The 24,920-nt window shown below is 29.1% G+C and overlaps 1 protein-coding gene across 1 annotated transcript; it reads right to left on the bottom strand.

Annotated features, from left to right (window-relative positions):
- Positions 1 to 19,645: 19,645 nt before the first annotated feature.
- Positions 19,646 to 22,665, bottom strand: LOC129313877 (isoleucine N-monooxygenase 2-like). The gene is made up of 3 exons (XM_054957274.1): positions 22,395 to 22,665; positions 21,015 to 21,730; positions 19,646 to 20,311 (listed from the first exon to the last, which is right to left on the bottom strand). Exons 1-3 carry the CDS (start codon positions 22,663 to 22,665, stop codon positions 19,646 to 19,648), a joined length of 1,653 nt encoding a protein of 550 aa, XP_054813249.1.
- Between the last annotated feature and the right edge of the window lie 2,255 nt (positions 22,666 to 24,920).

Below are 24,920 nucleotides of genomic sequence, written 5' to 3'. Positions count from 1 at the left end.
GAACCTTCCCTTTAGACTTATGCTCATAACATGTATGACATTTTTGGTAGTTTATATTGAGTTGTTGATTCCAAATGTTTCTTCTCCTGTGAAGGTTTATAATAGGTTTCATCGTTAGTCCAATCCCTTGGTATGTTGGAGCATTTCTACTTTGTTGCAAAAAAGACCCCAGAGAGAAGCCTGGATTTATTGCTTGTGCAATTGCTGTAAGTGATTCACTTGCCCCTCCACTTTTGAATTCAAGTCATAGATGAGCATGGAATGCATGTGAATCTCTCTTTTTTTAGATGCAATTTTATTTCACTTAATTTAATTTGCCCCTCAAAATCTATTCCATAATTCATGAGGAATAAAACCTCACTTTATCGGATGAGATCTATTCTTTTTTCTTTTTTTTTCTTTTGGGGTAAAATATAAAACTTACTAAATAATATACATGCATCTTGGAAGGGTCCTATTTCATTTGGTATGGTATCAAAAACTAAGGATGAATAAATCAAACAACGTTATACAACTAATAAAGAATGCTTATACAGAAAAATAAATAATGACAATAAAACATTAAAATAAAAAATTTATGACAGTTAGGTTGCTGACAAAGTTTTATAAAAAATAAGTTATTAATATTAATTGATTTAGACAGTTACAAATTCAAGTGTAAACAAGATATTTACATTCTAAATGCAACTATCAGCTTGCAATTGAGATTTATGTTTGTAACTATCTGAATCGATATTTATAACTTATTGTTAAAAAAATTATTGGAAACCTAATTGTCATAATTTTAATACTTTGGGACTTCATTATCATTCTCTCAAAATACTATCTAGTGATCATTCTTAGATATTAAACCTGTTTGTCAAATGATATCATAGAATGCTTCTTTTAATTTTACTATACTTGTAGGAAAAAAACAGAATATGTTCAATCTATTAAATTCTTATAAACCAACACAATTAATCCAACCTGAAATCAATCTAGAAAAGTGACTTTACCTTCAAGTACATCTAGAAAATAATTGCATGTGTTTGACACATAGAAAGTATTTTCTGGAAAAAAAAAAATGAGATGCACTTAAAAAAGTAGAATAGGTGCATTTATTATTTTTTTAAAAAAATTATTCTTATACTTATGACTTACCAAACATTGCATAAAGTGTTCTCCCGTTTTCTCTTTTGTCTCACTAAAAGTGCATTGATCATATTGTTATTAATTTGTTAGCCAAAAATTCTCAAAATTAAAATGGCATTTGTTAATTCCCAAAGTCAGTGTTTTTCAAATAAACTTCATTTATCATTACGAGATCTAATATGATGAGAGACTACTGATTTATTTTGCAGGCTGTTCTTTTTACGATTGTCATTATTGCCATTATTATTACTAGGGCGAAGAGCGGATGGAATGATGGCTCTTATTAATTTCAGATGAAGAGTCATGAAGTGTGACAAAGACTGTAATTTGCACTTTGGGTATACGTCTTTACTTATTTAGTTAAAGACATTAATGTGTTGTTGATAACTCCCTCCGCTTGCAATTTGTCTTGTTTGATTTGTCACAACTTACATCGTGGCATGTTGTGGACTTATGGTAATTTTGGCTTGGATCATGTGCTTGTCATGATATGGGAAGATTATGATTTCTATTTTTTTTTTTTGTTGGCTCTCATTATCACATAATATAAAAATTTGGGTTAACCCTCCTGATTGAACCAATAAATTATAAAATGAATGTTCGGTTTAATAAAATACTTCCTCCATTCTAAATTATAGGACACTTTTAAAATAATTTTTTCATCACAAAATATAAAACACTTTGGATAGATTAAGATTTTATTAAATATTCCAATTATAATATTACCCTTAATCTCTTTATAATTAATTTATATTCCTTCTCTTTTCAATATATTAAATGATGGTTATTTTTGAAAGTTTATATTTTTGTTTTGAAAATATAAGGTTGTTAAGTGTAGTTAATGAGGTTTATTGGTATGTGAAATTTTGTCTAAAAGTATCTTATAATTTGAAATAGAGGAAGTACTTTGTTGATTATGATCAGGTTGATTATTGTTTGACTATAGTTTTGAGCATTAGTCCTTGAACAATTGTCTTGACTAATTCAATAACAAGTCTGATTTTTAGTACTTTTATTAATTATAAAGAAAAAAATAACATTAAAGAACTAAAAGATTAAATTTAACTCAAATAAGGACCACAATATTTGGAAATCCAAAATAAGAACAAAAGATCCTTTAGTGAATAGAAAGTTTACTACTCATTCCATGATTCACAACTCTCAAAATAAAAATTCACGTATGCGTTTTGCTAATTGGTGGTAAAAGAATATCTTGTCAAATATATGATTAGTTGTAAATCCTTTTCCTTCACAAATTAACAAATTTTATTTGCAAATTTTATTTTTGAGGATTGCAAATAAGAATATGATGAGTGTAGCAAATCACTTGAAATTATGATAAGTTTGACAAGTGTTTGTAATAAATAGGTTAAAGAGCAAAAATGCTACGTAACTTTTTCACAGGGAAATCTTTTTTAAGTGATGTTGCTTATATACTTTTAAAATCAGTGCAATGTGAACCTAGCCCTTAAATTTGATGGAAGTTGACTGTTAAAATAAGTTTGACCAATGAAAAGTCAAAATCAGTGCCATGTGGACGTCTCCTTAATCCTCTACCACTTCTGAACCGTTCACCATGTCGCTCTTCACCTCATAACTGGTGGTTCCTCTCTTATCTCATACACAACCGGAAGTTCTGAAATCGCCGCCGCCGGCGAAGACTTAACATCGTAAGCGGGAACAGAGAAAGTATCAGCATCGGCGATGGAGTGATGGAATCAACAACAATGGAGATTTCTCTCATCGGACTTTGCAGGATATTTGAGAAAGTATAGAAGAGAATCTCGGTTATGATTAAACAGACAGAAAGAAACAATAGAATGCTGCATACATATGTTTTAACTATACATTACTGCGATGCTCTATTTTTTTCTTTTAATTTCATTACCAAGTTGGGAAGAAGGAACGCATTGAGATCTAAGAATCAATCAAGTCGGGAAAAAAGAGACACCAAAGAAGTAATACATTCCCAATCAATTATCAATTGGTGAATGATTAGCAAAGAAAGAAAAAAGTGTTGCTTCATACGGGCTGCAGGTGGCGTCCCTGTTCAAGAGGAATGAGGAAGAAGAACAACTTAACAGCCAATGTTTGTTTAAAAGTTCTAAAAAAAAAATGAATTGCACTAGCATAAAAGCCTTTATATTTATATTAAATAATATTTTATATGCATTTTTATATTACATTTGCGTTATGTTTTATTTTTATTCTTACTTTATATGAAAATTTTGAACTTTGACTTTGTTGAACATTTGAAAATTAATTTTGTAAGATATAAAAAAAAATTTGAAGCTCAAAAGTTGGGTCTTAGGCCCAGACATTTGGGCCGAGTTTTTTTTAAAAAAAGTTAAATATAAGAGAAACAGGACTTTCAAGCCTAAGTTCCAAGTCTCCCATGGTTATGGCTAATTTATTTCTCACCTCTAATAGTACACACGTACTTCTTCTGTTCTTTAGTAAAAAAATTAAAGTTTGAAAGGTTTTTTTTAAAATTTTTTTTGTCTTTAATATAAATTTAAATTTTAATAATTAATTTTTTTAATTTTATTCCTTGGTTATTTATTGTCATGCAAAGTTCTCAACACCTCATTCATATTCTCTATCTACCAATCAAATTACATAGTTCAATCAAATCAAATATTTTGTGTCATTATTTTTAATTATTTTTTTAATAAAGTGTCTCTTTAATTCTTTACATTTTCTTTCTCCACCATTATCATGAATGAAGAGAGAGAGAAAACACAAAAAATTAAAATAATTTAGAGTGACATAAATGAGGGGTAACGCATAAGATTAAATGAATTTGACATGACATGTTTTATTAAATAGTATACAAATGATGTAATGCATGGCATCCATGCAAGAATTTTTGCATATATTCAAAGCACAATTGGGTATTAAATGCAGGTATCTTTTTTAATGAGGATTCAAATTTTGATTCGCCACATTATAAGAGACTAGTTCTTTCTGCTAGATACACTCCCATTGGTTTCTACTATTTTATGTTTACATGAATATGAATAATTTATAAATTAAAATAAATTTTTGTTTATATTTGAATTTAAATGAAAAAAAATTTAAAAATAAAACACGGTATTTATAATTTTAATATAAATGTGTTATTTTGTATTTATATTTTCTAATTTTATTAAAGTCTTCATCTTATTTTCTTGCTTTCCCTTCCCTTGAAATCAAATAAAATGTTAAACTAAACTCTCTGCATAGCAAGGGATTTAAAAATGAGAAAATCATATCTAAGAACCTGTGAGGTAAGTTATACACAAATAAGAATTAATATCAAGTCATCATTTGAGAAAAATAAATTCATATTTTTATTTTAACAATTCATTTCATATTAATTTTTATTTATGAATATTTTTTTTTCACAGGTCCTTGGTTTGATTGTTGAATTTAAAATATAGCTATAGACAACTTTGAATACTCGAACTTACAGGGTCATTCAGTCAAAATTACAAAAACTAGGGTACTAGAGCAATAATTTTCCCTCGGAAAGGTCACAAAAAGACCATAATACCTTGGAAAAGTCAAACTTGAATCCAGGCTGCGGCTGCTTCACACATTTTAACTAACGTACAAAAGCTTGCATTTATACTTGAAGAAGACGTGTATCAGTTAGTCGTCGTAACACCGGCCCGCAGCTGGCTTCTTAGTTCTTACATTACAGTCTCTCAGTCTTGTCCCTGGCATAGATTCACCTTACCATGTATCTTCACTCTTCTATCTAACCTTGCAGTTACAGAAGAAGAATTTCGCACTGTGGAAGGTTTTCAACGTTTTTCTTCTCTGCTTAATTAATTCTTTTTCCTTTTTTTAAACCGTTTTTGTCTTTGAAGTCCTTTTTCCTAATAATTGCTTCATTGTGAATGGTCTCTTAAGGCAACATGAGGAAGCCAAGTTGTGTGAGAGAATAACTTAACTATGTATGGTTGGACTTTTGTTTGATTTCGGAGGTCAAGAAGCACTTGTCATCTCACTTTCTTGGATGGCCATATTTCATTGACACACACACACATATATGGGTTGAGTTTCAGTCCTCATTATCATGGTGAGATCTGAATCATTTAAAAGTGATGATTTTAACGGTTTAAATTTAAAATTTTTAATATAGAATTTTTTATATGAAAAAAGATTGTTTACTAGAATAATAGTTATAAGATTATTTTTATTTTAAATTATATACTTATTAAAATAATAACTTGTTAAGAATATAAAAAATAAAATGTTATTAAATTTGGACTGTCTAAATTAAATCTAAAACGATCAAAATTGGTGCTGATCACAACCATCCCATATTACTTCGGTGCTTGCTTTTTATGCATTTTCCTTCGTGGGGGTGTTTTTGGGCCTGATCCTGGTTTCTGGAGTGCCTGTAACAGAGTCAGCTTCCTTCTTGTGGTTTCGGCCTTGGCGGCTTCATGCAAGTAAATAATTCACATTTCACATCATTATTTGTATGTGCACGCATGAAGTTAGGTTTTACTGTTTTCATTGTTATATCATAATCAAGTAGATTTTCTGTTTTTTTTTTTTTGTTTTTTTATCTGTTTATTTGGTTAGTTTTAAATGTTTTGACTTTTGACCGCCATATTTTGTATGGCAGATTCTGCTAGAGGCATATTATACTTCAATCTGTCTTTTACTACCTTGACTTTCTGTTTTTTTGAAAAAATTACACTTAGGTCTTACAAAAAAAAATTATTATTAATAAATCTCATAAAATTAACAAAATACGTTCAACTTCCAATGCATTTACAACTTTATAAAAGCTATGTACAACTAGATAATGAGTATTTATAATATACTATTACAAGTTATATTTTTTTTTGTAAGTTGTAAATGCCCATTACTCAATTATAAATGCTTTTATCAAGTTATAAATGTGTAGGATTTGGGATTTAGGATTGTTTTGTGAATTTCATGGGATCTTTTAGTGATAAATTATTTTTGTGGGACGTAGGTGTAATTTTCCTTTCTTCTTCTCCTTTCTTTCTTTGTTTTTTTTTTTTTTTGCTTAAATTTTGTTTTCGTTTTCTTCCTATTTTGTTAGCTCTAATTTCTTTTTATACTATTGAGTATAAGGAAAATACTATGATTTTCTTTTTTTTTTTTGGATTCTTTTCACTGAGGTTACAACATGTACCAAAACTCAATTATCATGTCATCTTTATTTTATACTTCCTCTGTTTTTCATTAAAAAAAGAAACCGTCATATGCTTCTTTATTTTGCAAAACTATAGATTTCAAGAAACAATTATCATTTTTTTCAATTGTCCCTCAAAAAGTCAAAATTTATTATCACAAGACAAATTCATTTCATTAGTTACAAGAATATTTAACTTGGTCCAAAATTATTTATTTTGAACATAATTATTATATTTAATTAACTTTTTCAAACTATGTGAGTTGATTTTTTTTCTTTTATATTTGAAAAAGGAGCTAGTACTTTCCCTGGTCCTAAATGTAGGAACATCTAACTATCTCACCAAAATCAAGAAGAGGTTGTCAGAAATGATCTGAAAATGAAATGACTTTTCAAGTTTATCTCTATTTAAAAGCAGGGATTTTAAAAAAGAAAAATTTTAGACAGTGATATAGCCGTATCAATATGGGTGATTTTGAGAAAAACTAATTAATACTCCATCTTTTTATGTAAAGTGACTCATATATTAATCGATGCCGGCACTTCTTTTTACAGGAATTCTAACATTATTCACCATGTTGCGATTTGTGAGGAACTAATTCTTTTTGTTAGATTCAATCCTATTAATGTATAGAAATAATTTTCTATTTTCACCTTCAATTAATTTTATTTCTTTATAAGGAATATTTTGCGTAAAACTTTGTAATGAGACTTATAATTAAGACATAAAAAATCTTAAAACTAGAACTTATAATTAAAAATTAAGGGAGTAATATTTTGTATAAGCATTTTATTGTTTTCTTTTTTTTTATATCCAAAAATTATGGTAAGTAATTGGATCCCACAAGGTCACCAGGGCCTACTAGGACATCTTTTAGGCTCAAAAAATGCTTATAGAAATACATATAGATTGTCTAGACCAACAAGGTCCTTATATTGGGAGTGTGATTTGATCCGACAATGTTCTAGGTTATAGCTCATCATATCCTTAGTAACTGGATTAATATTTGTTGTCACATTTTATTGTTTTCTAAACAGTCAGAAACATGATTTGCTAGTGTGTATATTAATGAAGGCCTTGTTTGATGTCTTTCCAAATAAAAGGGTGGATTGATAAGGAACAAAACAAGTTTTACTTTTTTTTTCCAGAATATATAAGTTTTAGTAATCATTGAAAAAAATTACATAAATTTTATTTTACTAGTCATTATAATTTTTTTTTTCAATTGAGAATGATCTTAAGATTTGAGACGAAGTCGATTTACTTCTATTAATTTTTAACTGATTAATATTACTGGTTATTTAATCCGTTAGAGTATTTATTGGACTATCAATGATCAGATTATAATTAATTTTGTAGTTTTAGTATGCTTGATTATCATTATTTTACGTAAAAGATACAAATAAAATCAAAAAAGTAGATTTCAAATGAACTAATAATAACAGTTCCCCAAAATGAAATAATAATACAATATAAAGAGTGGCCATGTTTTGTGCAGCAATATATGTGATATGGCAAGTAAGAAATGAAAATCCCAATTGTGATAGGTTAAGTCATTGGGTGATAAAGGATCTCAAAAGTTAGACTGTTAACCAGTAGGAATAGATATACAAGGGCTATAGGGACCCGATTTAATATTTTTTGAGCCTCTAAGTGTATGCCCCTTCATCTTGATGTAAATAGATTTTCAGGTTTTTAAAAAAAGCAAAACACAATTTCAAAACCAAAACTATTAAAAATAAATATTTCTTCATTTAAAAAGTAAAATAAAATAAAAGGAGGGTAATAATTATGTTCCAAAAGATTGAATTATAGATAATTAGGTTCCAGACAAACATTTTTTGAAAAATGAGTTAAAAATGTTGATTCAAACAAATGCAAATTCAAGAGATTAATTTCAACCAACGACATTGCAGTCTGATGGCGTGCAAGCTCTCTTGCAAATGGAAGGTCATGAGTTCGGTCTTACTTATAACTTTTGGGCTATTATTGGTTGCCCCTCTAAATAAAAAAAGAAAATATTCAAGAGTTTGATCAATTGCATATAAAGTATTTCAATTTTAAACATAATTCTTAAATTGTAAGTGATATTCTTGTTTGTAACTATACATCAATATATATAGGTTATTTTTAAAAAATTTGTCAGAGTATATTGTTATTAATTCAATTTTTTAAATCTTAACTACGATTTTCTCTAAAATAAAAGGCATGTGTAAGAAAATTAGACATGAATGATGTGATATAGCTTCAAGATTTTGGTATTAATATTCAAATAAATTATTGAAAACCTATGTTTTGATTTCTGAAATTACAGTCAACTTCAAGAATTAATTCTGCTGATCATGTGTTGTTGATACATTAATGACATGTTGTTAATACGTGACAACGACATTCGATAATGACATTTGGTAGTAATTGAAACTTGGACTGGTTCTAAATGTAATTTCAGGAGTAAAATTAAAAAATCACAAAGACCCTGACTTGACCAAACAAGTGTAAGAAAATTTTAACTTGTTAATGAAAATTACTCAGTTCCCAAGTCTGAGAAAACTACGCAGTTCCAAAGTCTCAGTCTGATCCCTTGCACGAAGCTTCCATCTTCATCTTGCCATTGCGCGCAGTAGATCAAGAATCGAAGAAAATGGAAGGTTTTGAGAATAGTGAAATTGTTTAAAGAATATTTTTCTTCTACTTATTTTGGTTCTTTTTGTCATTTTTTCTCTTTTTTGTTTGTTTTTTTGCCCTATTCTCCTATGCTTTAGATTTTTTTTTTTCAGCCCTTTCTTTCTTTTCTTCTCAGCTTCCTGTCCTGTCATCTCTTCCTCTTTATCTTTCGGACCGCCGGTTCTTCTGATTTTACCTGTTTTTTTTTTTTTTGTTGGTCGAACGATGTTTCCTAAGCCAAACATAAACTTCATTAAAAGCCCCCCGATGCTGATGCATGACTGAAATAGGAATTACATGTTGATATTCATGTATAATTGTGAATAATCGCCTTAAGGTCTCTTTGCAAAATGAAACCTATTTATGTGAGTGAATAACTATTATGTTTGGGTTGGACTTTTAGTTGATTTTGATGCATTTTCCTTTGTTTGTGTTATGCGTGTGTGTTTGCCAGGTCCTGCAGATGCTGAAACAGTAGTGGTTGAGCTTCCATTTTTTGGTCTTGGCACAGGCTGGTTCTTGTAAGTAAAAATTTACGTCTTGGTCTCTGATGAGGTTAGATATTATATACTCTATAGTACATGATTCTTGATGATATTAGGGCATTAGGTGGAGGTATTTTATCACACGTTCTTTTTTCTTTCTTTCTTTTTTTTTTTCAAATGAATCACACAGATTAAACAATCGGGTAAAATAATTATCTTGATTTTTTTCAAAAATTACAGAAATATTTTAAAATTATCTTTAATAACAGTCATTAATCTCTGTCATAATATTAATTAATTATTCCCTCCTCCCAATAAATTAAGATGTTTTCTTTTTTCTAAATAAAAAAATAATATATTTACCAATAAATTTAGGGTTAACTATATTAAAAATATTTTTGAAAATGTATCATAAACAATTTACTAAAATTTATAAACAATCTTACATTTTGGTTCATGGGAAAATTTTTTAAAAGGTATATATTATAGATGGGATGTAAGTATTTTTACTCTCTATATATGGATCTGATTTGGTTGCTTATATTATAATAGTGATGAACCTCTGTGAGATCTAGACTATCCAAAATTTTCAGAGATTAATAGTTACAAGATTATCTTTATATTGTTATAAAAAAAGATTATCGTTATATTAAATTCTGTATCATTTGAAATAAGAATTATTAAAAATATAAAAATAAAATAATACTAAATTTGGACCATCCAGTTTTAAATAGGACGGTCCCAAACTCAATCCCTCTCTATACCTACACAACAACTTTTGGATGTTTATTTTGAGTTGTTGATTGCATAGGCTTCTTCTGTTGTGAAGGTTCACATTAGGTTTCTTCTTTGGTTCACTCCCTTGGTTTGTTGGGGCAATGATGCGATGTTGTTGCACAGTAGACCCTAGAGAGAAATCTGGATATAATGCTTGTACAATTTCTGTAAGTGATTCTCTTTCCCTTCCATTTTTGAATTCAAGTTATAGATTATAAGTGAGCATGGACTGTGAATGTCTCTTTTAGATGCAATATTGCATTTAATTTTCCTCCCAAATTGTTTCATAATTCATGAGAAACACCTCACTTTATATGATGAGATGTATTTTTTTGGGTAAAATACATTATTCATTTACTAAGAAAATAGCACATCATCAATATAGAGTTGGTAATAAAAAATTTTGGATCAGTAAAACTTAAAAAAAAACACACAACGTTATACAACCAACAAATTAAAGAATGCTTTTACCAATAATAAATATTATCTAGCCACCACTCTAAGAAATGAAAACTTTACAAATAATTCTACTTTCATGAAGATATATTTTTTAGGACAATAATGTCTAGTTCTTACAGCCATCTTTAATTTCCCTTTATCTCTCTTCAAAAATCATTTGAATATCCTTTTTCTTACCTCTGAAAATCATATGATTCCTTTCAATTCAGACATGGTAAATTTTAGTAATATCATATCAGGAATGCTTCTTTTAATTTTGCTATGATACACTTGCATGAAAAAAACAGAGAATATGTTCCATCTATTGAATTTATCTGGTAAGCCAACACAATCAATCCAATCTACACTATAAACCAACCAGTGTTCCCCCGTTTCCTCCTTTATCCCACAAAAAGTGCATCCACACTATTATTATTTTAGTCATTTGGATTTGAAATTTTCCCATTCTATTTTTTTAATCTTAATATATTCCAATTCTATATCCATGTGTGATAATTAATTGAGTGCATGCATAATGGGTATGTACATTTAATTTCCCTATGCAACTTTTGCCCGTTGAGCTATATGGCTTTATCCCCAATCGAAAATCCGCATCTAGATTTCAAATAGCATAATTTTCATTATTTTAATTTCTTAATAAGATCCCATTTACCTTCTTGAAATATTCCTGCTTCCATTGTGTATATCTCTTAGCAATTCACAAGCTTTAATTTTCCACTGCCAACTTGTGTTTTATTTAATTTTATAATTCCCAAAGTCAGGTTTTTCTAAAAATAATTACTTCATTTATCATGAGATCTAATATTGTGAGATGATTTTTGCAGGCTGTTCTTGTTACACTTGTCATTATTATTCTTGTAGCAAGCAAAGCATATCTCATCTTCCACCACAGATAGATGAGAGTCATTGGAACTTGCACTTGGATACATGTCTCCGCTAAAAATAAATAAATCCGTATTCATGTTTGATTTGTCACAACTTACATCCATGTGGTTGTGAACTTATGTTAATCTTACGTTAAAGGGATATCATGTGCTTGTATATATAAACATGTTTTATTATTTTCAGAGAAACATGCTTTGGTATTGTGTTTATTAATTAAGGCCTTGTTTTATAACTTTCTAAATAAAAAGGTAGATTTGATAAGGAACAAAACTTTTCCAAATTAAACCACTCCCTTGTAATATTATCTATTGAAGATAAGAGATTGTATGTCCATCAGCTATATGATGAGAAATTAATGTTGTACTCTGAAAAGAGTATTTAAGAATTTCTCTAATACAAAATTATTTCTGTCAAAATATATGAATGATGTGGTATATTTCTAATACCCACACTAATTTTACTTGTCACCTGCATATATATGCATGAAAGTCTAGAAGAAATGAACGAACAATCACATATAATTAGCGCTTATTTTTTCTTTTTTTTTCCTATTCACTTCATAAGCACTTTATTTTTCTTAGAGAAAATATGACTCTTAGTTATTTAAATTTCCATCAATTATTAAGTTAGTCCTTAAACTTTATTTGACTTGAAACTTCAATTTTATAGTTTATTGACTTATAATATAAATAAGTTATTATAGTTTCTTAACTTGAATCAACTCAGTATTGATAATTATTAACTTAAAACAACTTACTCAACAAACTAACAAAGCCTATGAGTTATAGTGAGTTAAATTTAAGGATTGATGCCCAAGTATGTCTTGAATAGAATTGCCTCCAACAAAAAGATACCTATGGGCAATATAATTAAAAGATTTAAGGATTGAACCAAAATTTAAAAATTCAAAAACTACATTAATTGTTATATAGTAAAAAATATAATCCATGTCACTAATCTATGTTAGTAAAATGGCATATCAACAAAGAAAATAACGCGTCAGCATTTCTGTGGAAAAAGAAATCGACGTCAATAATCTACAGTAGTGTGAATAATAATAATAATAATAATAATAGTAATAGTAATAGTAATAGTAATAGTAATAGTAGTAGTAATAATAATAATAATAAGGGTAAATAAGCAAATTACTCACGAACTTTATATCCAGCATGGATTCTAAACTTGCTTATTATACAAATTATTTTATTAACTTTTAAAAAGTGTAATTTGACTCTTACCATTAATAAAATGACCTAAAAAATGAAAGTTAGTTAATTAGAAAATGTAAAAAAGAGGACTTCAAAAATTATATAAAATGACCAAAAAAAATTTCAAGCTTTTCTATAAGCTTTTGGGTCATTTATTATATTTTTTATTTTTTAAAAAATTTTCAGACCCTTTTTTATCATTTTCTAGTCAACGAACGATCAAAGTTAATACTTTGTGAATAATAATAATAATAGTAATAATAATAGTAGTAGTAATAATAATAATAATAAGGGTAAATAAGCAAATTACTCACGAACTTTATATCCAGCATGGATTCTAAACTTGCTTATTATACAAATTATTTTATTAACTTTTAAAAAGTATAATTTGACTCTTACCATTAATAAAATGACCTAAAAAATGAAAGTTAGTTAATTAGAAAATGTAAAAAAGAGGACTTCAAAAATTATATAAAATGACCAAAAAAAATTTCAAGCTTTTCTATAAGCTTTTGGGTCATTTATTATATTTTTTATTTTTTAAAAAATTTTCAGACCCTTTTTTATCATTTTCTAGTCAACGAACGATCAAAGTTAATACTTACTAACAACAAAAGTTAAATTAAACCGTTATTAAAAATTAAGAGAATAATTCACACGACAAACAAGTTTGAGTTTATAGTATTATTCAACTTAAAGTTTAGGAAATAATTTATTTATTTATCCTAATAATAATAAATGAAAAGCAATTTTTTTATTCCTATGATTCCAGTCAATTTCAAGAATTAATTCCGCTGACGATGTGTTGTTGATATATTAATGACATATTGTTAATACGAGACAATGACATACGATAACGACATTTGCTAATGACTAAAACTTGGACTGATTCTTAATGTAATTTCAGGAAGGAGTAATTGAAAAATCACAAAGTCATTGACATGACCAAACAAGTGTACTAGTAGGCTCGTAGGCTTTTGTCAATTTTAATGAAACATGATAAATAATACTGCCCGCATTTTTATCTATAAAATATTTTTAATTAAATTACGTAAATTAATAAAAATTAATTATTTAATTAAAAACATGATAATATTTTAATTTTATTATTAATTATTATAAATAAAAAATAAATTTTTTAAAAAATAAATTAATGAAAGTATTTATTTTTTTAATTTAATAAGGATATAATGGTTCATTCATTAAAAAAATACTAATAATTTTTTATATTTAAGAATAAAAAAATTTAAAAAAATTTTTTATATATAGAGAGGGAGGGGGAGTAGTCCTCAAGAACTAACAAGAACTAAAACATTTCACAGTTCCAAAGTCTGATAGAAAACTACACAGTCCTGAAGTCTCAGTCTGATCCCTTGCATAAAGCTTCCATCTCCTCTCTCTCTCTCTCTCTCTCTCTCTCTTTAATTTCATGCTCTATCGCTGTCTTGGCGTTGAACCAATAAAACGGTCCAGGCCGTCCCTTTCTTCCTATTTCAACTTTTTGATTTTGGTTTGTCGAACAATGTTTCCTAATCTAACATATACTTCATGTAAAAAAAAACCTTGATGACTGAAATGGGAATTTCATGTTGATTTTGATCATACATAGTTTTGAATGGTCTTGTAAGGTCGCTTTGCTTGCAAAGTGCAAAATGAAGCCTACTTATGTTAGAGAATATGATATAACTATTATGCATGATTAGACTTTTATTTGATTTTGATAATTTATTTCTTTTGTGTAGCATATTTGTATACATGTTGCTCACTTTTCATGCATTTTCCTTTGCTTGCTTTTGTGCGTGTGTTTTGCCAGATCCTGCAGATAATACTGAAACAGTAGGGGTTGAAGTTCCATTTTATGGTCTTGACACTGGCTGGTTCTTGTAAGTGAAAATTTACGTCATGGTATTTATGAGAAGTTTAGATAGTATATTGTACAATGATTCAAGATCTCATAATCGTAGGGCATTGAGTGGAAGTATTTTTCCTTTGAATGCTCATAATTATCTAAATTTCACGGTTCAAACTTAAAGTGTTGATTTATAATTTTCAAATGATAAATATCTTTTTTTGTCAAATAGTAGTAGTTACAATTTACAAGATTGTCTTTATATATATATATATATATATATATTCATATTCTACATCTATTAAGGTAAAAAATATTAAATCTTAAGGGTCTAGGATCTGATGCTTCGAAATAAACGCAAACACTCTCCATATTTACCACAACAACCACTTGTGGTAGTTTATTTTGAGTTGTTGATTCCAACAAGGTTTCTAGTCTTCTGAAGGTTTTTTTTAGGTTTCTTCCTTACACTTCCTTGGTACGTTGGGGCAATAATTCAAGCTTGTTCCACAGTAGAGCCCGAAGAGAAATCTGGATATACTGCTTGCTCAATTGCTGTAAGTGATCGATTCACTTTCACTACTTCCATTTTTTAATTCAAGCCAAAGCAGGTTTCAGTTTCTTCATGATCTATTTAATTTGTTTAGTGTCAAAAACTTTGCATAATAAAAAAAATTAATAAAAACGTCATACAACTACTAAAGAATATTGCTTATATACCGAAATATAAATACTTTCTAGCTAGTAGTCATCATTATATGATATTATTCAGCCTTCTCAAATAATTCTATTCTTATATATGAGACATTTTTAGGACAATATAGTGTCTAATTATCATAGCTATGTTTCCCTTTATCTGTTCAAAAAACATTTGAATATCCATTTTTTCTCACCTTTGAAAGTCCTATGATTTCTATCAATTCATACATGGTATAAATCGTAGAAATTTGATATCATCATCATAGAATTGCTTATTTGGATTTTACTATATATACTTGTATGGAAAAAAATGGGGAATATATATGTTCAATCTATTAAATACTGACAAGCCAATAATCCAATCTTCAGTCAGTCTAAAAAGTTGTCTTTACCACTACATCTAGAAAAATAGGTGTTCCCTTATTTCCTCTTTTGTCTCACAAAAAGTGAATATGCATAGTATTATATTTTAGCCATTTTGACTTTAAAATTTTCCCATTTATTTTTTTAAGTATCTTACTTTTTTTATAACATAAGTAATCTTACTTTCCTCTTTACAACATTTTTTTTTTCATTTCTACCAACACTTAGTTTTATAATAATTTGCAAAGTGTTGCCTCAAATTTTAAAATAACTGTTACTTTAGACAATAAATAACATTGGAATAATATGTAATAGTTGAAAAATATTACCTAAAGTTAAAGATAACAGTTTTCATATTTATAATAACGACATTTTTTAAACTGTTGTTATTATAAGGCAAAAATGTTGTAGTGTTTCAATGCCGATGGATCCAAATTTGGTAAGTGTCTGAAATCCTCTCACCCATTACCTTTTGTTTTACCTTACACGTCAATCCAATATTTTATATGGCTGCAAAGAAATGGTTGAAATGGATTTTCTTAAAATTGTCATCTGTTTAACTTAGCATTTCATTAGGCACGAATTTTTAAGCATTAATAAAATCCTACTATACTACCACAATGTACTTCTTTAAAAGTCATTTCTACTAACTTCATCAATAATAATACAAAAAAGTAATATACCCCTATATAACAAATTTAAAAAGTGATGTCATGTTAGTTTTTTCTCTTATGAAGGTAATTTTAAAAATACGTTTTAAATATTACTTAAAAAGTCACACTATGACTTATAAATGAGATCAAATAGATCTTCTAGAATGTGTCTTACAATTAGAACTAGAGGGCATAGGCACCATTTACTAATTAGATGAGAAGATCTGGGACACTCGAAATCCAGATCCCTTTCAATGGTAGCCATGTGTTCTTGGATACATACACTAATTTCCTCGTGCAATGTTTGCCTATTGAGCCATTGCTTTATCCCCAATTAGCATTAATCTATATATATCTAGATAATTCACAGTATAATTTTCATTACTTTCTTGAGTCCATTTACCACCTTCTTGCAATCCTGCTGCCATTTTATCTCTCAGCTTCACACGCTTCTTTTCATTTTCGGTGCCATCTTGTGTTCGACTTAATTTGATAATCCCCAAAGTCAGTGTTTTTCAAGTAAACTAGTCATTTGTCATGAGACATAATATCGTGAGATTGATTTTGCTGGCTACTCTTGTTACGATTGCCGCTATTATTTTTGCGTATCACCAAACACATCGCTAGAATTAATTTATAATCACAATGACGCGTGCTGATCGCTAGCTAGAATTTGCACTTGGATAGTACTGAATCTTGTAGTAAACGCTACCAAAAAATAATAATAATCGCTACAAGAGTCTTTTTATTTTTAGTAGTGATGTTTATGGTTGTTGATAACATCCTCCAAATACAATTTGTCTTGTTTGATTAATTTGTCACCACTTACAATATCGTCGCTTGTTGCGGACTTATTGTGATTTTAACATAGATCATGTGCTTGCCACGAAGATTATGTTCCCTAATTAATTATAAGAACCAGTTTTTTCTAAACATGCATGTTAAAAAATATAAAAGTTTAGTTAATGCCTAATAAGTGAATATAGTCAAAAGTTATACTCTATAAAGCACCTCTAATTACTTACCATAATTCAAAAGAGGTCATTCTAAAAATAAAATAATACCATAATTCAAAAGAGGTCATTCTAAAAATAAAATAAAGTTCCAGTTTTATCCTTATTTAAATGAAAGATTTTTAAACTTGTATTCTATTCTCTCTCATATAGTTAATGAGTTTAAATAGGATAACATTGAAAAAATGTAATTAATATCTCATCAAGTACCTTCTATTAATTATCAAAAAATACTTTTAGAAAGTGCCCTATAAGAAGGATAAGAGGTAATATAAGCAAACTTATTTTTATGAATATAGGAAATTTTAACCAACTTACACAATTGAAGAAAGTTGATTAATCTTAATAATTATATCTAAAATTGAAAAGTTTGAAGAAACTTGCATGAGGAAATTAGAATACTAGAAGGGGTGATTTTTTCCTCTCCAAAAAGAAAAATTTCCTTCCTTGAATAAGATTCCTTTCCCCCTCTTTTCTTCTATTACAAAATAGTTATCTTTTTAATATTATTCATACAAATTAAAAATTATTCAATACTTCCTTCTTTTAAAAATTTAAGGCATTTTTTGAGAAGTTAGATGTTCAAAAATGAAAGACATTTTTAGTTTTTTAAAGTGTAATCATTGCTTTTTTTTTTTAAAGTGTCCCTATTGATAAATGACTTTATATTTATTGTAGGGTGTTTAATAAAGGTAAATATGAAAAGATAGAGTTAGTTTAAAAGTAGGTAACTACTTTATTGGAGGTAAGATTCGGTTAAAAATGTCTTATATTTTTAAATAGATAGAGTAGCTTACATGGTAACATATATTAAAAAAATCAAATCAAGCATATCAGCTCAAAAAAAAAAACAAAAAAAAGCCAACAACAACACACACTTGCCCCATTCTAAAATTAATAACCATAGAAGTAATTAAGTAGGGAAAACAGACGGACCAAAATCATATTTTATTTATTGCATATCAAGGTTCTCTTACTGAAAGTAATTCTATTCAAGGTATGATTATTGGGGTATTAAATATGGTTACTTCTCAATCCCAATGAGAATTTGAACATGCTTAATTACCTTGTTGTAAAATACTCCTTCTATCTCAAATTATAAGATACTTTTAAATAAAATTTAACATGCCAATAAACCTTATTAAATACACTTAACAACCTTATCTTTTCAAAATAAAAATATAAACTTTTCAAAATACCCATCATTTAATAGATTAAAAAGAAAAAGGATGGAAACTAATTATAGAGAGATAAAGAGTAATATTAAAATTGGTGCATTTAATGAAACCTTAATATATTCAAAGTGTCTTATATTTTGATACGGTGAAACTTCTTCAAAAGTGCCTTATAATTTGGGATGGAGGTAATACTAATTCTTTTGCTTGACCTAATTTTATTAATGAGCATTAAAAAATGAGCAAACATGAACTCGATCGAAATAACTCTCAAGCAAAAATTTATGACCTTAAATTTAGGGAGAGAAAATTGAAGATTAAGAGTCAAAGTTGGGAATAAATTGTGCCATGCATGTCTATTTATTGAGTATATGTCTACTTATGTACAACCATAATAATATGCAAACTTAATGAATATATAACAAGAAAAATACAATATTTACTAATGATGGCAATATTTAAATATGATGGTTAAGCTAAATAACAAAACTACACTCAGTTAGAATTTATAAATCAATTATAAATGGTATTTATATTTGACGGTTCTAAGCATGGATAAATTTAACGATTTTAATAACCACCAAATATATATTTGACAATGATTTGTTTAAATTAGGGATTGAAATGATTGATTTCTGTCATTTGGCCCAAACCAATTTCAGAGCTCGGCACACTGTTCTATCAAAAGCAGATTTCCTTAAATCCAAAAATCTTATGTGTGGTGATGTTAAATTTTCCCTTAATCTATTTATAAGAGAAAGGATTTTTTTTATCATATATATATAAGTCACATTATTAAATTTTTATAAGACAAATATATTATTAAAATACTCCATCCATTTTATTTATTAGTGACTTTTAACATGTTTTATCGAAATCAAGAAAAATCTTAAACCCTATTAATAATATTTAAAAATTTAACAAGTTTTTAACTTTATCCTTATGAAATATACATTTTGTTGATTGAAGCATTTCTATTTAATAAAAGTTACAGACAGATCGAGAGAGGAGAAAAACAGAAGCAGATGTAAACTGAATTATATTGCTGAGAACGGAATATTGATGAGTTGGATCACGCTCTATGTTAAACAAGTTTGGTTTATTCATTCATTCCATACACCTTTATTCACGGAGAGGAAATACTTCAACTGGCAATCTTGGCTTTGCAGTAGCAACCAGAGGTACAGCAAGAGAAAGATCATCCTTAGACTCACTAAGATCGATTCGGGACACATTACGTGGTACACTCCAAGTGAAGCATTGCAACAACCTTGCGAACAGCATTAGGGTCATGGAAGTGCCAAGTGTAACTCCAGGACATCCTCGTCTTCCTATGCTGAATGATATGAACCTTAAATCTGGTTCTGTCAAACTCATCGAACCAACATCATCATCTGAATCATGACTATCTGTCTTTCTAATGTGGCGTTCTGGTTTGAACTCGTCAGCATCTTCTTCCCGGACTCTAGGGTTTCGACCCAGTCTTGTTCTGCTTAGGATCACATGACTCCCTTTGGGGATCATGAAGTGGTGAGCCACCACAGTGTAGGCCATGCACACGTGAGGAGGAATGAATGGTGCTACTGGGTGAAGACGAAAGGCCTCTCTTGCACAAGCCTTGACGTAATTGAGCTTCCATAGATCAGATTCTTGTACTAACCTGTGTTTCCCGACCACACTGTCTAGTTCTTGAGTGGCTGTTTCTAATAACTCAGGCTTGTTTGTCATCTCTGCTATTGCCCATTCTAGTGCATTTGATGGGTTATCTACTGTTGCATTCATCAAATCCTGCATTGATTGAAATGGGTTTGAAAGAAACTAATGAGGTTACTTTAATCAGATTGGATCTTTTGCTACTGTTATATATACAACCTACTAATTTTGATACCTTACCGTGATGAAACAAAGAAATTTTGCATTTTCAATAATTTTTTAAAGAAAAATATCCAAAAAATTGTGCATTTTTATTTGTTTCCTTTGAAAATTCATAAAAATGCAAAATTTTACAATTTTATCACAGCAAGATATCAAAATATCTCTTATTTTATTAGAAACTAATGATAAAAAAAAGTAAAAATATTAAAAAAGTAAGGCATCACAAAGAGTATTAGATAGTGAGGCATTAGAGCTAGACCCCATGTCCCAAGATTATTACTACTCCCTCTGAATTACAATATAGGGTATCTTTTAAAAGTATTGTTTAATTCAAAATATTTGACATTAATTGGTTTTTATAATTTTTTTTAACTATACCTTCACTTTTTTTATTATTCTTTTTTAAAAAAATGATGCACTAGAATTTTAATTATTATTAAAGAACTTACATATCATATTTAATTAAAGTATAATTGGAAAAATATAAATTTTTTTAAGAGATTAAGGTTTCATCTATTTTTTGTAGTTATTAATGCCATTTATTATAGTCTAGGAGTCTAATGAAAGATATATGTGTAGATAGAGATGAAAAGAAATGAGGGTATAGAGTAATTACTATAATTGTAGCTTTGATTTCCACTGGCGTAAGCAATAGATTGTCAACGGCATCTTTAAGAGAAATGAGGACATCAAGCAAATCCTCCATCTCTTCCTTTCTTCTTCTTCCATCGTTCCATTGTTGGATTCTGTCGTCAACAATGGGATCATGATACTTCTTAAATGTCTCAAGAGCCTTGGTCAACACTTTCTCGTGCCCATCAAAGTCAAAGACTCCCAAACATGGCATAAAATCAGAAACACAAAATGCATACAGAAGCCTCAGAAGTGTGAAAGTGGCATCCACGTGTACTTCTTCCTCAAATCCAGGCCCTCCATCTTTCCCCCCTTCCCCAAAATACCTCTTATTGAAAATCATTTTCCTAATCACATTCCCACAATATTGCTGCGAGACAACTCTGAGATTCACAAGACCTCCTTTGTTCTCAGTATTATTGTTGCACATACCATACACGTACCTTACAAGGTTGTCTGCTTCTTGAGCTCTCTTGTCATGAAGCCATTGAAGTCTCATTGGAGAAATCAGTTCATTTCTTACCAGTTTCTTCATCTTCTTCCATTGTTCTCCAAAGGGTACAAGAGTAGTGTTCAAATATCCTCCTGAGATGAGATCGGCAGCCATGCTTAGAGGCCTTGAAGCAAAATTAGCGTCCTGCTTCTTCAAGAATTCGCAAGCAATTCTGGAGCATGACACAGGCACAACATGAACGCTACCTAGCTAGGGGAAAAGTATATTAATATTGAGTACATTTTAGAGTGAAGTAATATTTTTTTTAGACTTCGAAAACAAAAGATATTTGTATGGAGGGGAAAATGGAAAGAAAACAAAGAGGAGAGAATACAAGGAAAGAATCTTAAAAATAGTTTTAAAAAACTTACTATTTTTAAAAGTTTTACTCTCCATTATTTTTCCTCCTCATTATTTTTCTTCCCATCCCAAGGGCTAGAGTATAATCCTTCTAGTCCTAATTATCGGCTAAAATTTAAAAACCCTGCTTGGTCCTAAAACACTGGGAAAGATATTATAGTTAATTTTTTTCCAACCTTACCCCTCATTGATTGCAACAAGTTGTTGACACCAGCTTTTAATTTGCATACAACATTTTATTATGGCCATTAATTTCAATGAAGGGAAAAATTGAAAAGTCACATATTTTCTACAAATTTAAAGTATCAACTACTACTTCTTAAGAAAAGTGCAATCAATCAACTTTACCCTATAATTAGGACAAGAGAGAGTATAAATAATTTTTTAGCCAATAAGTGTAACAAGCCCTATGCCATTGATTATATCTTTTCTTTGCATAGTTTAACAACGGCCCTTGTATATTAAGAAATGAAAGGTGTTCAAAATTGAAGTACAAATAAAAGTAGTAACCGAGGCGTAAGCATAAAACATCAGTGTTGAAGTCACTCATCAATTTGTCTATCCACCTGAAAACTGGCTTGTTTGCGACCATTTCCGGAAGGTTTCCGATGAGAGGCCATGGTTGAGGACCAGGAGGGAGTTTGGGTGTCCAAGGTTTCTCAATTCTGTCTTTGGGTGGGAATTTTATGGTTAGGCACAATGTCAAGCTAGCTAGCATGAGAAGCATAGCATACCGAAACCATGTTTGTGTTGAAACTAAGAGGTTAAAAGAAAATTCCATAGTTGGATAAAGAAGCTTTATCGTTGGTTTCATATATGTGAGAAATGGTGTAGTTTCAGAGAAGAGAACACTGAAATTTAAACTAGTGGAGGTTCATATACAAATAAAATAGGCCCAGTTAATAATAAATGAGATGAAGTCAACTGCTCTGCAAATAAAAATTGTAATTAATTATTATGGTCTCATTTAATTACAAAAACAGTACATGTAACTCATTTAATATGCAGATAAAATATGAGACCATGTGTGGCCTGACATAATAAATTAAATGAGATAAAGTTGACCTTCTCAAGCAAATTGCAATTCAATCTCATTTAATTACAGTACAGTACAATAATCAATTTGAGTCATATCCATGCAACTTGTGTAGGTTCACCTATACAGATTTGCACTAGGTATGCCATTATTGAATTATTGCCATTGATTTCACTCCTCTTTCAAGGAACAGTCACCACGGAGAGTAAAGATTATCTCTCCCAAAATATTAAAGGCAAAGAGTAGACCTCTCTCAAATTACTACATATACGCAAGGATTAAGATTGAACTCCCTATTATCTAGCTAGCCGCTAGCCATTGACTTAATCCATCAGTTTCATTACTTATCCTACGTTTCTTTTGGATGTTGTAATATAAGGTATTATTTGCAAAATTATCAACGTAGGCATCGGTGAAAAAAGCATGCATTCATTGCTGCTAAACATTTGGAGAAAAAAACAAAGAAAGAAATTTATTTTAGATTATTCAAGATACTCTCTTCGGTCCTAAATATAGAACCCTTTAATTTAAAAGTATGATGCAATATTTATCAGTCATTGTCAAAGAGGATTAATGAGTATTCTAAACCCTGAAGTATTATGTGAAAAGAGCCTTAGACCCTAAACTCTTAAAATATGCAAAATGGATCATAAACTTCTAAAAATTCATAGTAAATTACCCCCACGATTAACTTATACTTAATGTCATTACTGTTCACTTGTGGAGCCTAGTCAAAATATTGATGTAGCAGTCCCTTACTAATATATCATTTGTTAATGAATACCACAAACTCTAAACTATTATGCTAGTAGTATCTTAGATCCTGAACTTTAAAATTTAGAGTAAATTACTCCTATTGTTCATGTGTAGAATGTTGATTATTATGTAAACCAAATTAGTCTTAGCATGATCTACCATGATGAACACATTGTTGGCCATGGCGAACGATCCAAAATTTTATGAAATGAGCTTTTTGCCCTTTTTTGCAATGTTTTCCAAACATTAGTATTTCATGCTTTCGTATGCTTTATAACTCTAATTTAGTTTTATTTTGAATAATATTTATTTAATGGTAAAAACTTGGGATCCCATTTAAAAAGAAGTTTAAATATAAAAGGATTTTAATTAATTGGTTAATTTAGGTTCGAAATTCGTTGGTGAAATCATTGGCTTTCACATCCATCGTCTGTAAAATCCTCTAATACTTAAACTTCTTTTCAAATAGAATCCCAAGTTTTCACAATTAAATAAATAAACATTATTTAAAATAAGACTAATCAGAGTTATAGAATATATAAAAGCATGAGATACCAATCTTTTGGAACACATTGCAAAAAAAAGGGGCAAAAATATCATTTCATAAAATTATGGGTCATTCACCACAACCAACAATGCATTCGCCGCAAAGGACCACGCTGAGGCTAATTTGATCTATATAAAAATCAATGTTCTATATATAAATGGTGGGAATAATTTGCTTTGAATATCAAAGTTTAGGATCTAGGATGCTATTTGCACAATAATTTAGGGTATGTAGTGCTCATTAACAAATGACACATCAGTAAGGGACCGCCACATTAGCATTTTAACTAGGTCCTACTAAGTGAACAGTAAGGATGTTAAGCATGAGTTAACGGTAGGGGATAATTTGCTTTGAATTTAGAAGTTTGAGGTTTATTTTTCACATTTTAGGAGTTTAGGATTTGAGGTGCTTTTCGGGTAATACTTTAAAGCCAAAATGCTTATTAACGCTTGTCAAATATATTATCTCACTCTCTATTCAATTACAATAAAAATGAAGGGGGAAATAGAGTCAACCCATTATCTCACTTTTTAAAATAAAATTGAATAAGACAATGTCTGAGATTAATGTCGCCCAATATATAGAAATGAGCAAGAATGATGCCTTTGTTAAATTACATGTGATCCAAAATGTAGGAGCTAGATAATTAACTTACACATATTAAGGAAATTACTCCCTCCAATCCAAAATATTAACA

Source organism: Prosopis cineraria, unplaced genomic scaffold (genome assembly GCF_029017545.1).
Source record: "Prosopis cineraria cultivar Desert tree isolate PC_DT_omini unplaced genomic scaffold, ASM2901754v1 PC6, whole genome shotgun sequence".
Taxonomy (NCBI): Eukaryota; Viridiplantae; Streptophyta; class Magnoliopsida; order Fabales; family Fabaceae; genus Prosopis; species Prosopis cineraria.
This window is presented reverse-complemented; position numbering and strand designations above follow the sequence as displayed.

Excerpts from the sequence above, each read along its gene's own strand:
- LOC129313877 (XM_054957274.1), bottom strand. The coding sequence starts at position 22,665 with ATGGAATTTTCTTTTAACCTCTTAGTTTCAACACAAACATGGTTTCGG. Across the intron at positions 21,731-22,394 it reads TGTTTTATGCTTACGCCTCG|GTAGCGTTCATGTTGTGCCT; the intron begins GTTACTACTTTT and ends TCCCCTAGCTAG. Across the intron at positions 20,312-21,014 it reads AAATCAAAGCTACAATTATA|GATTTGATGAATGCAACAGT; the intron begins GTAATTACTCTA and ends CAATCAATGCAG.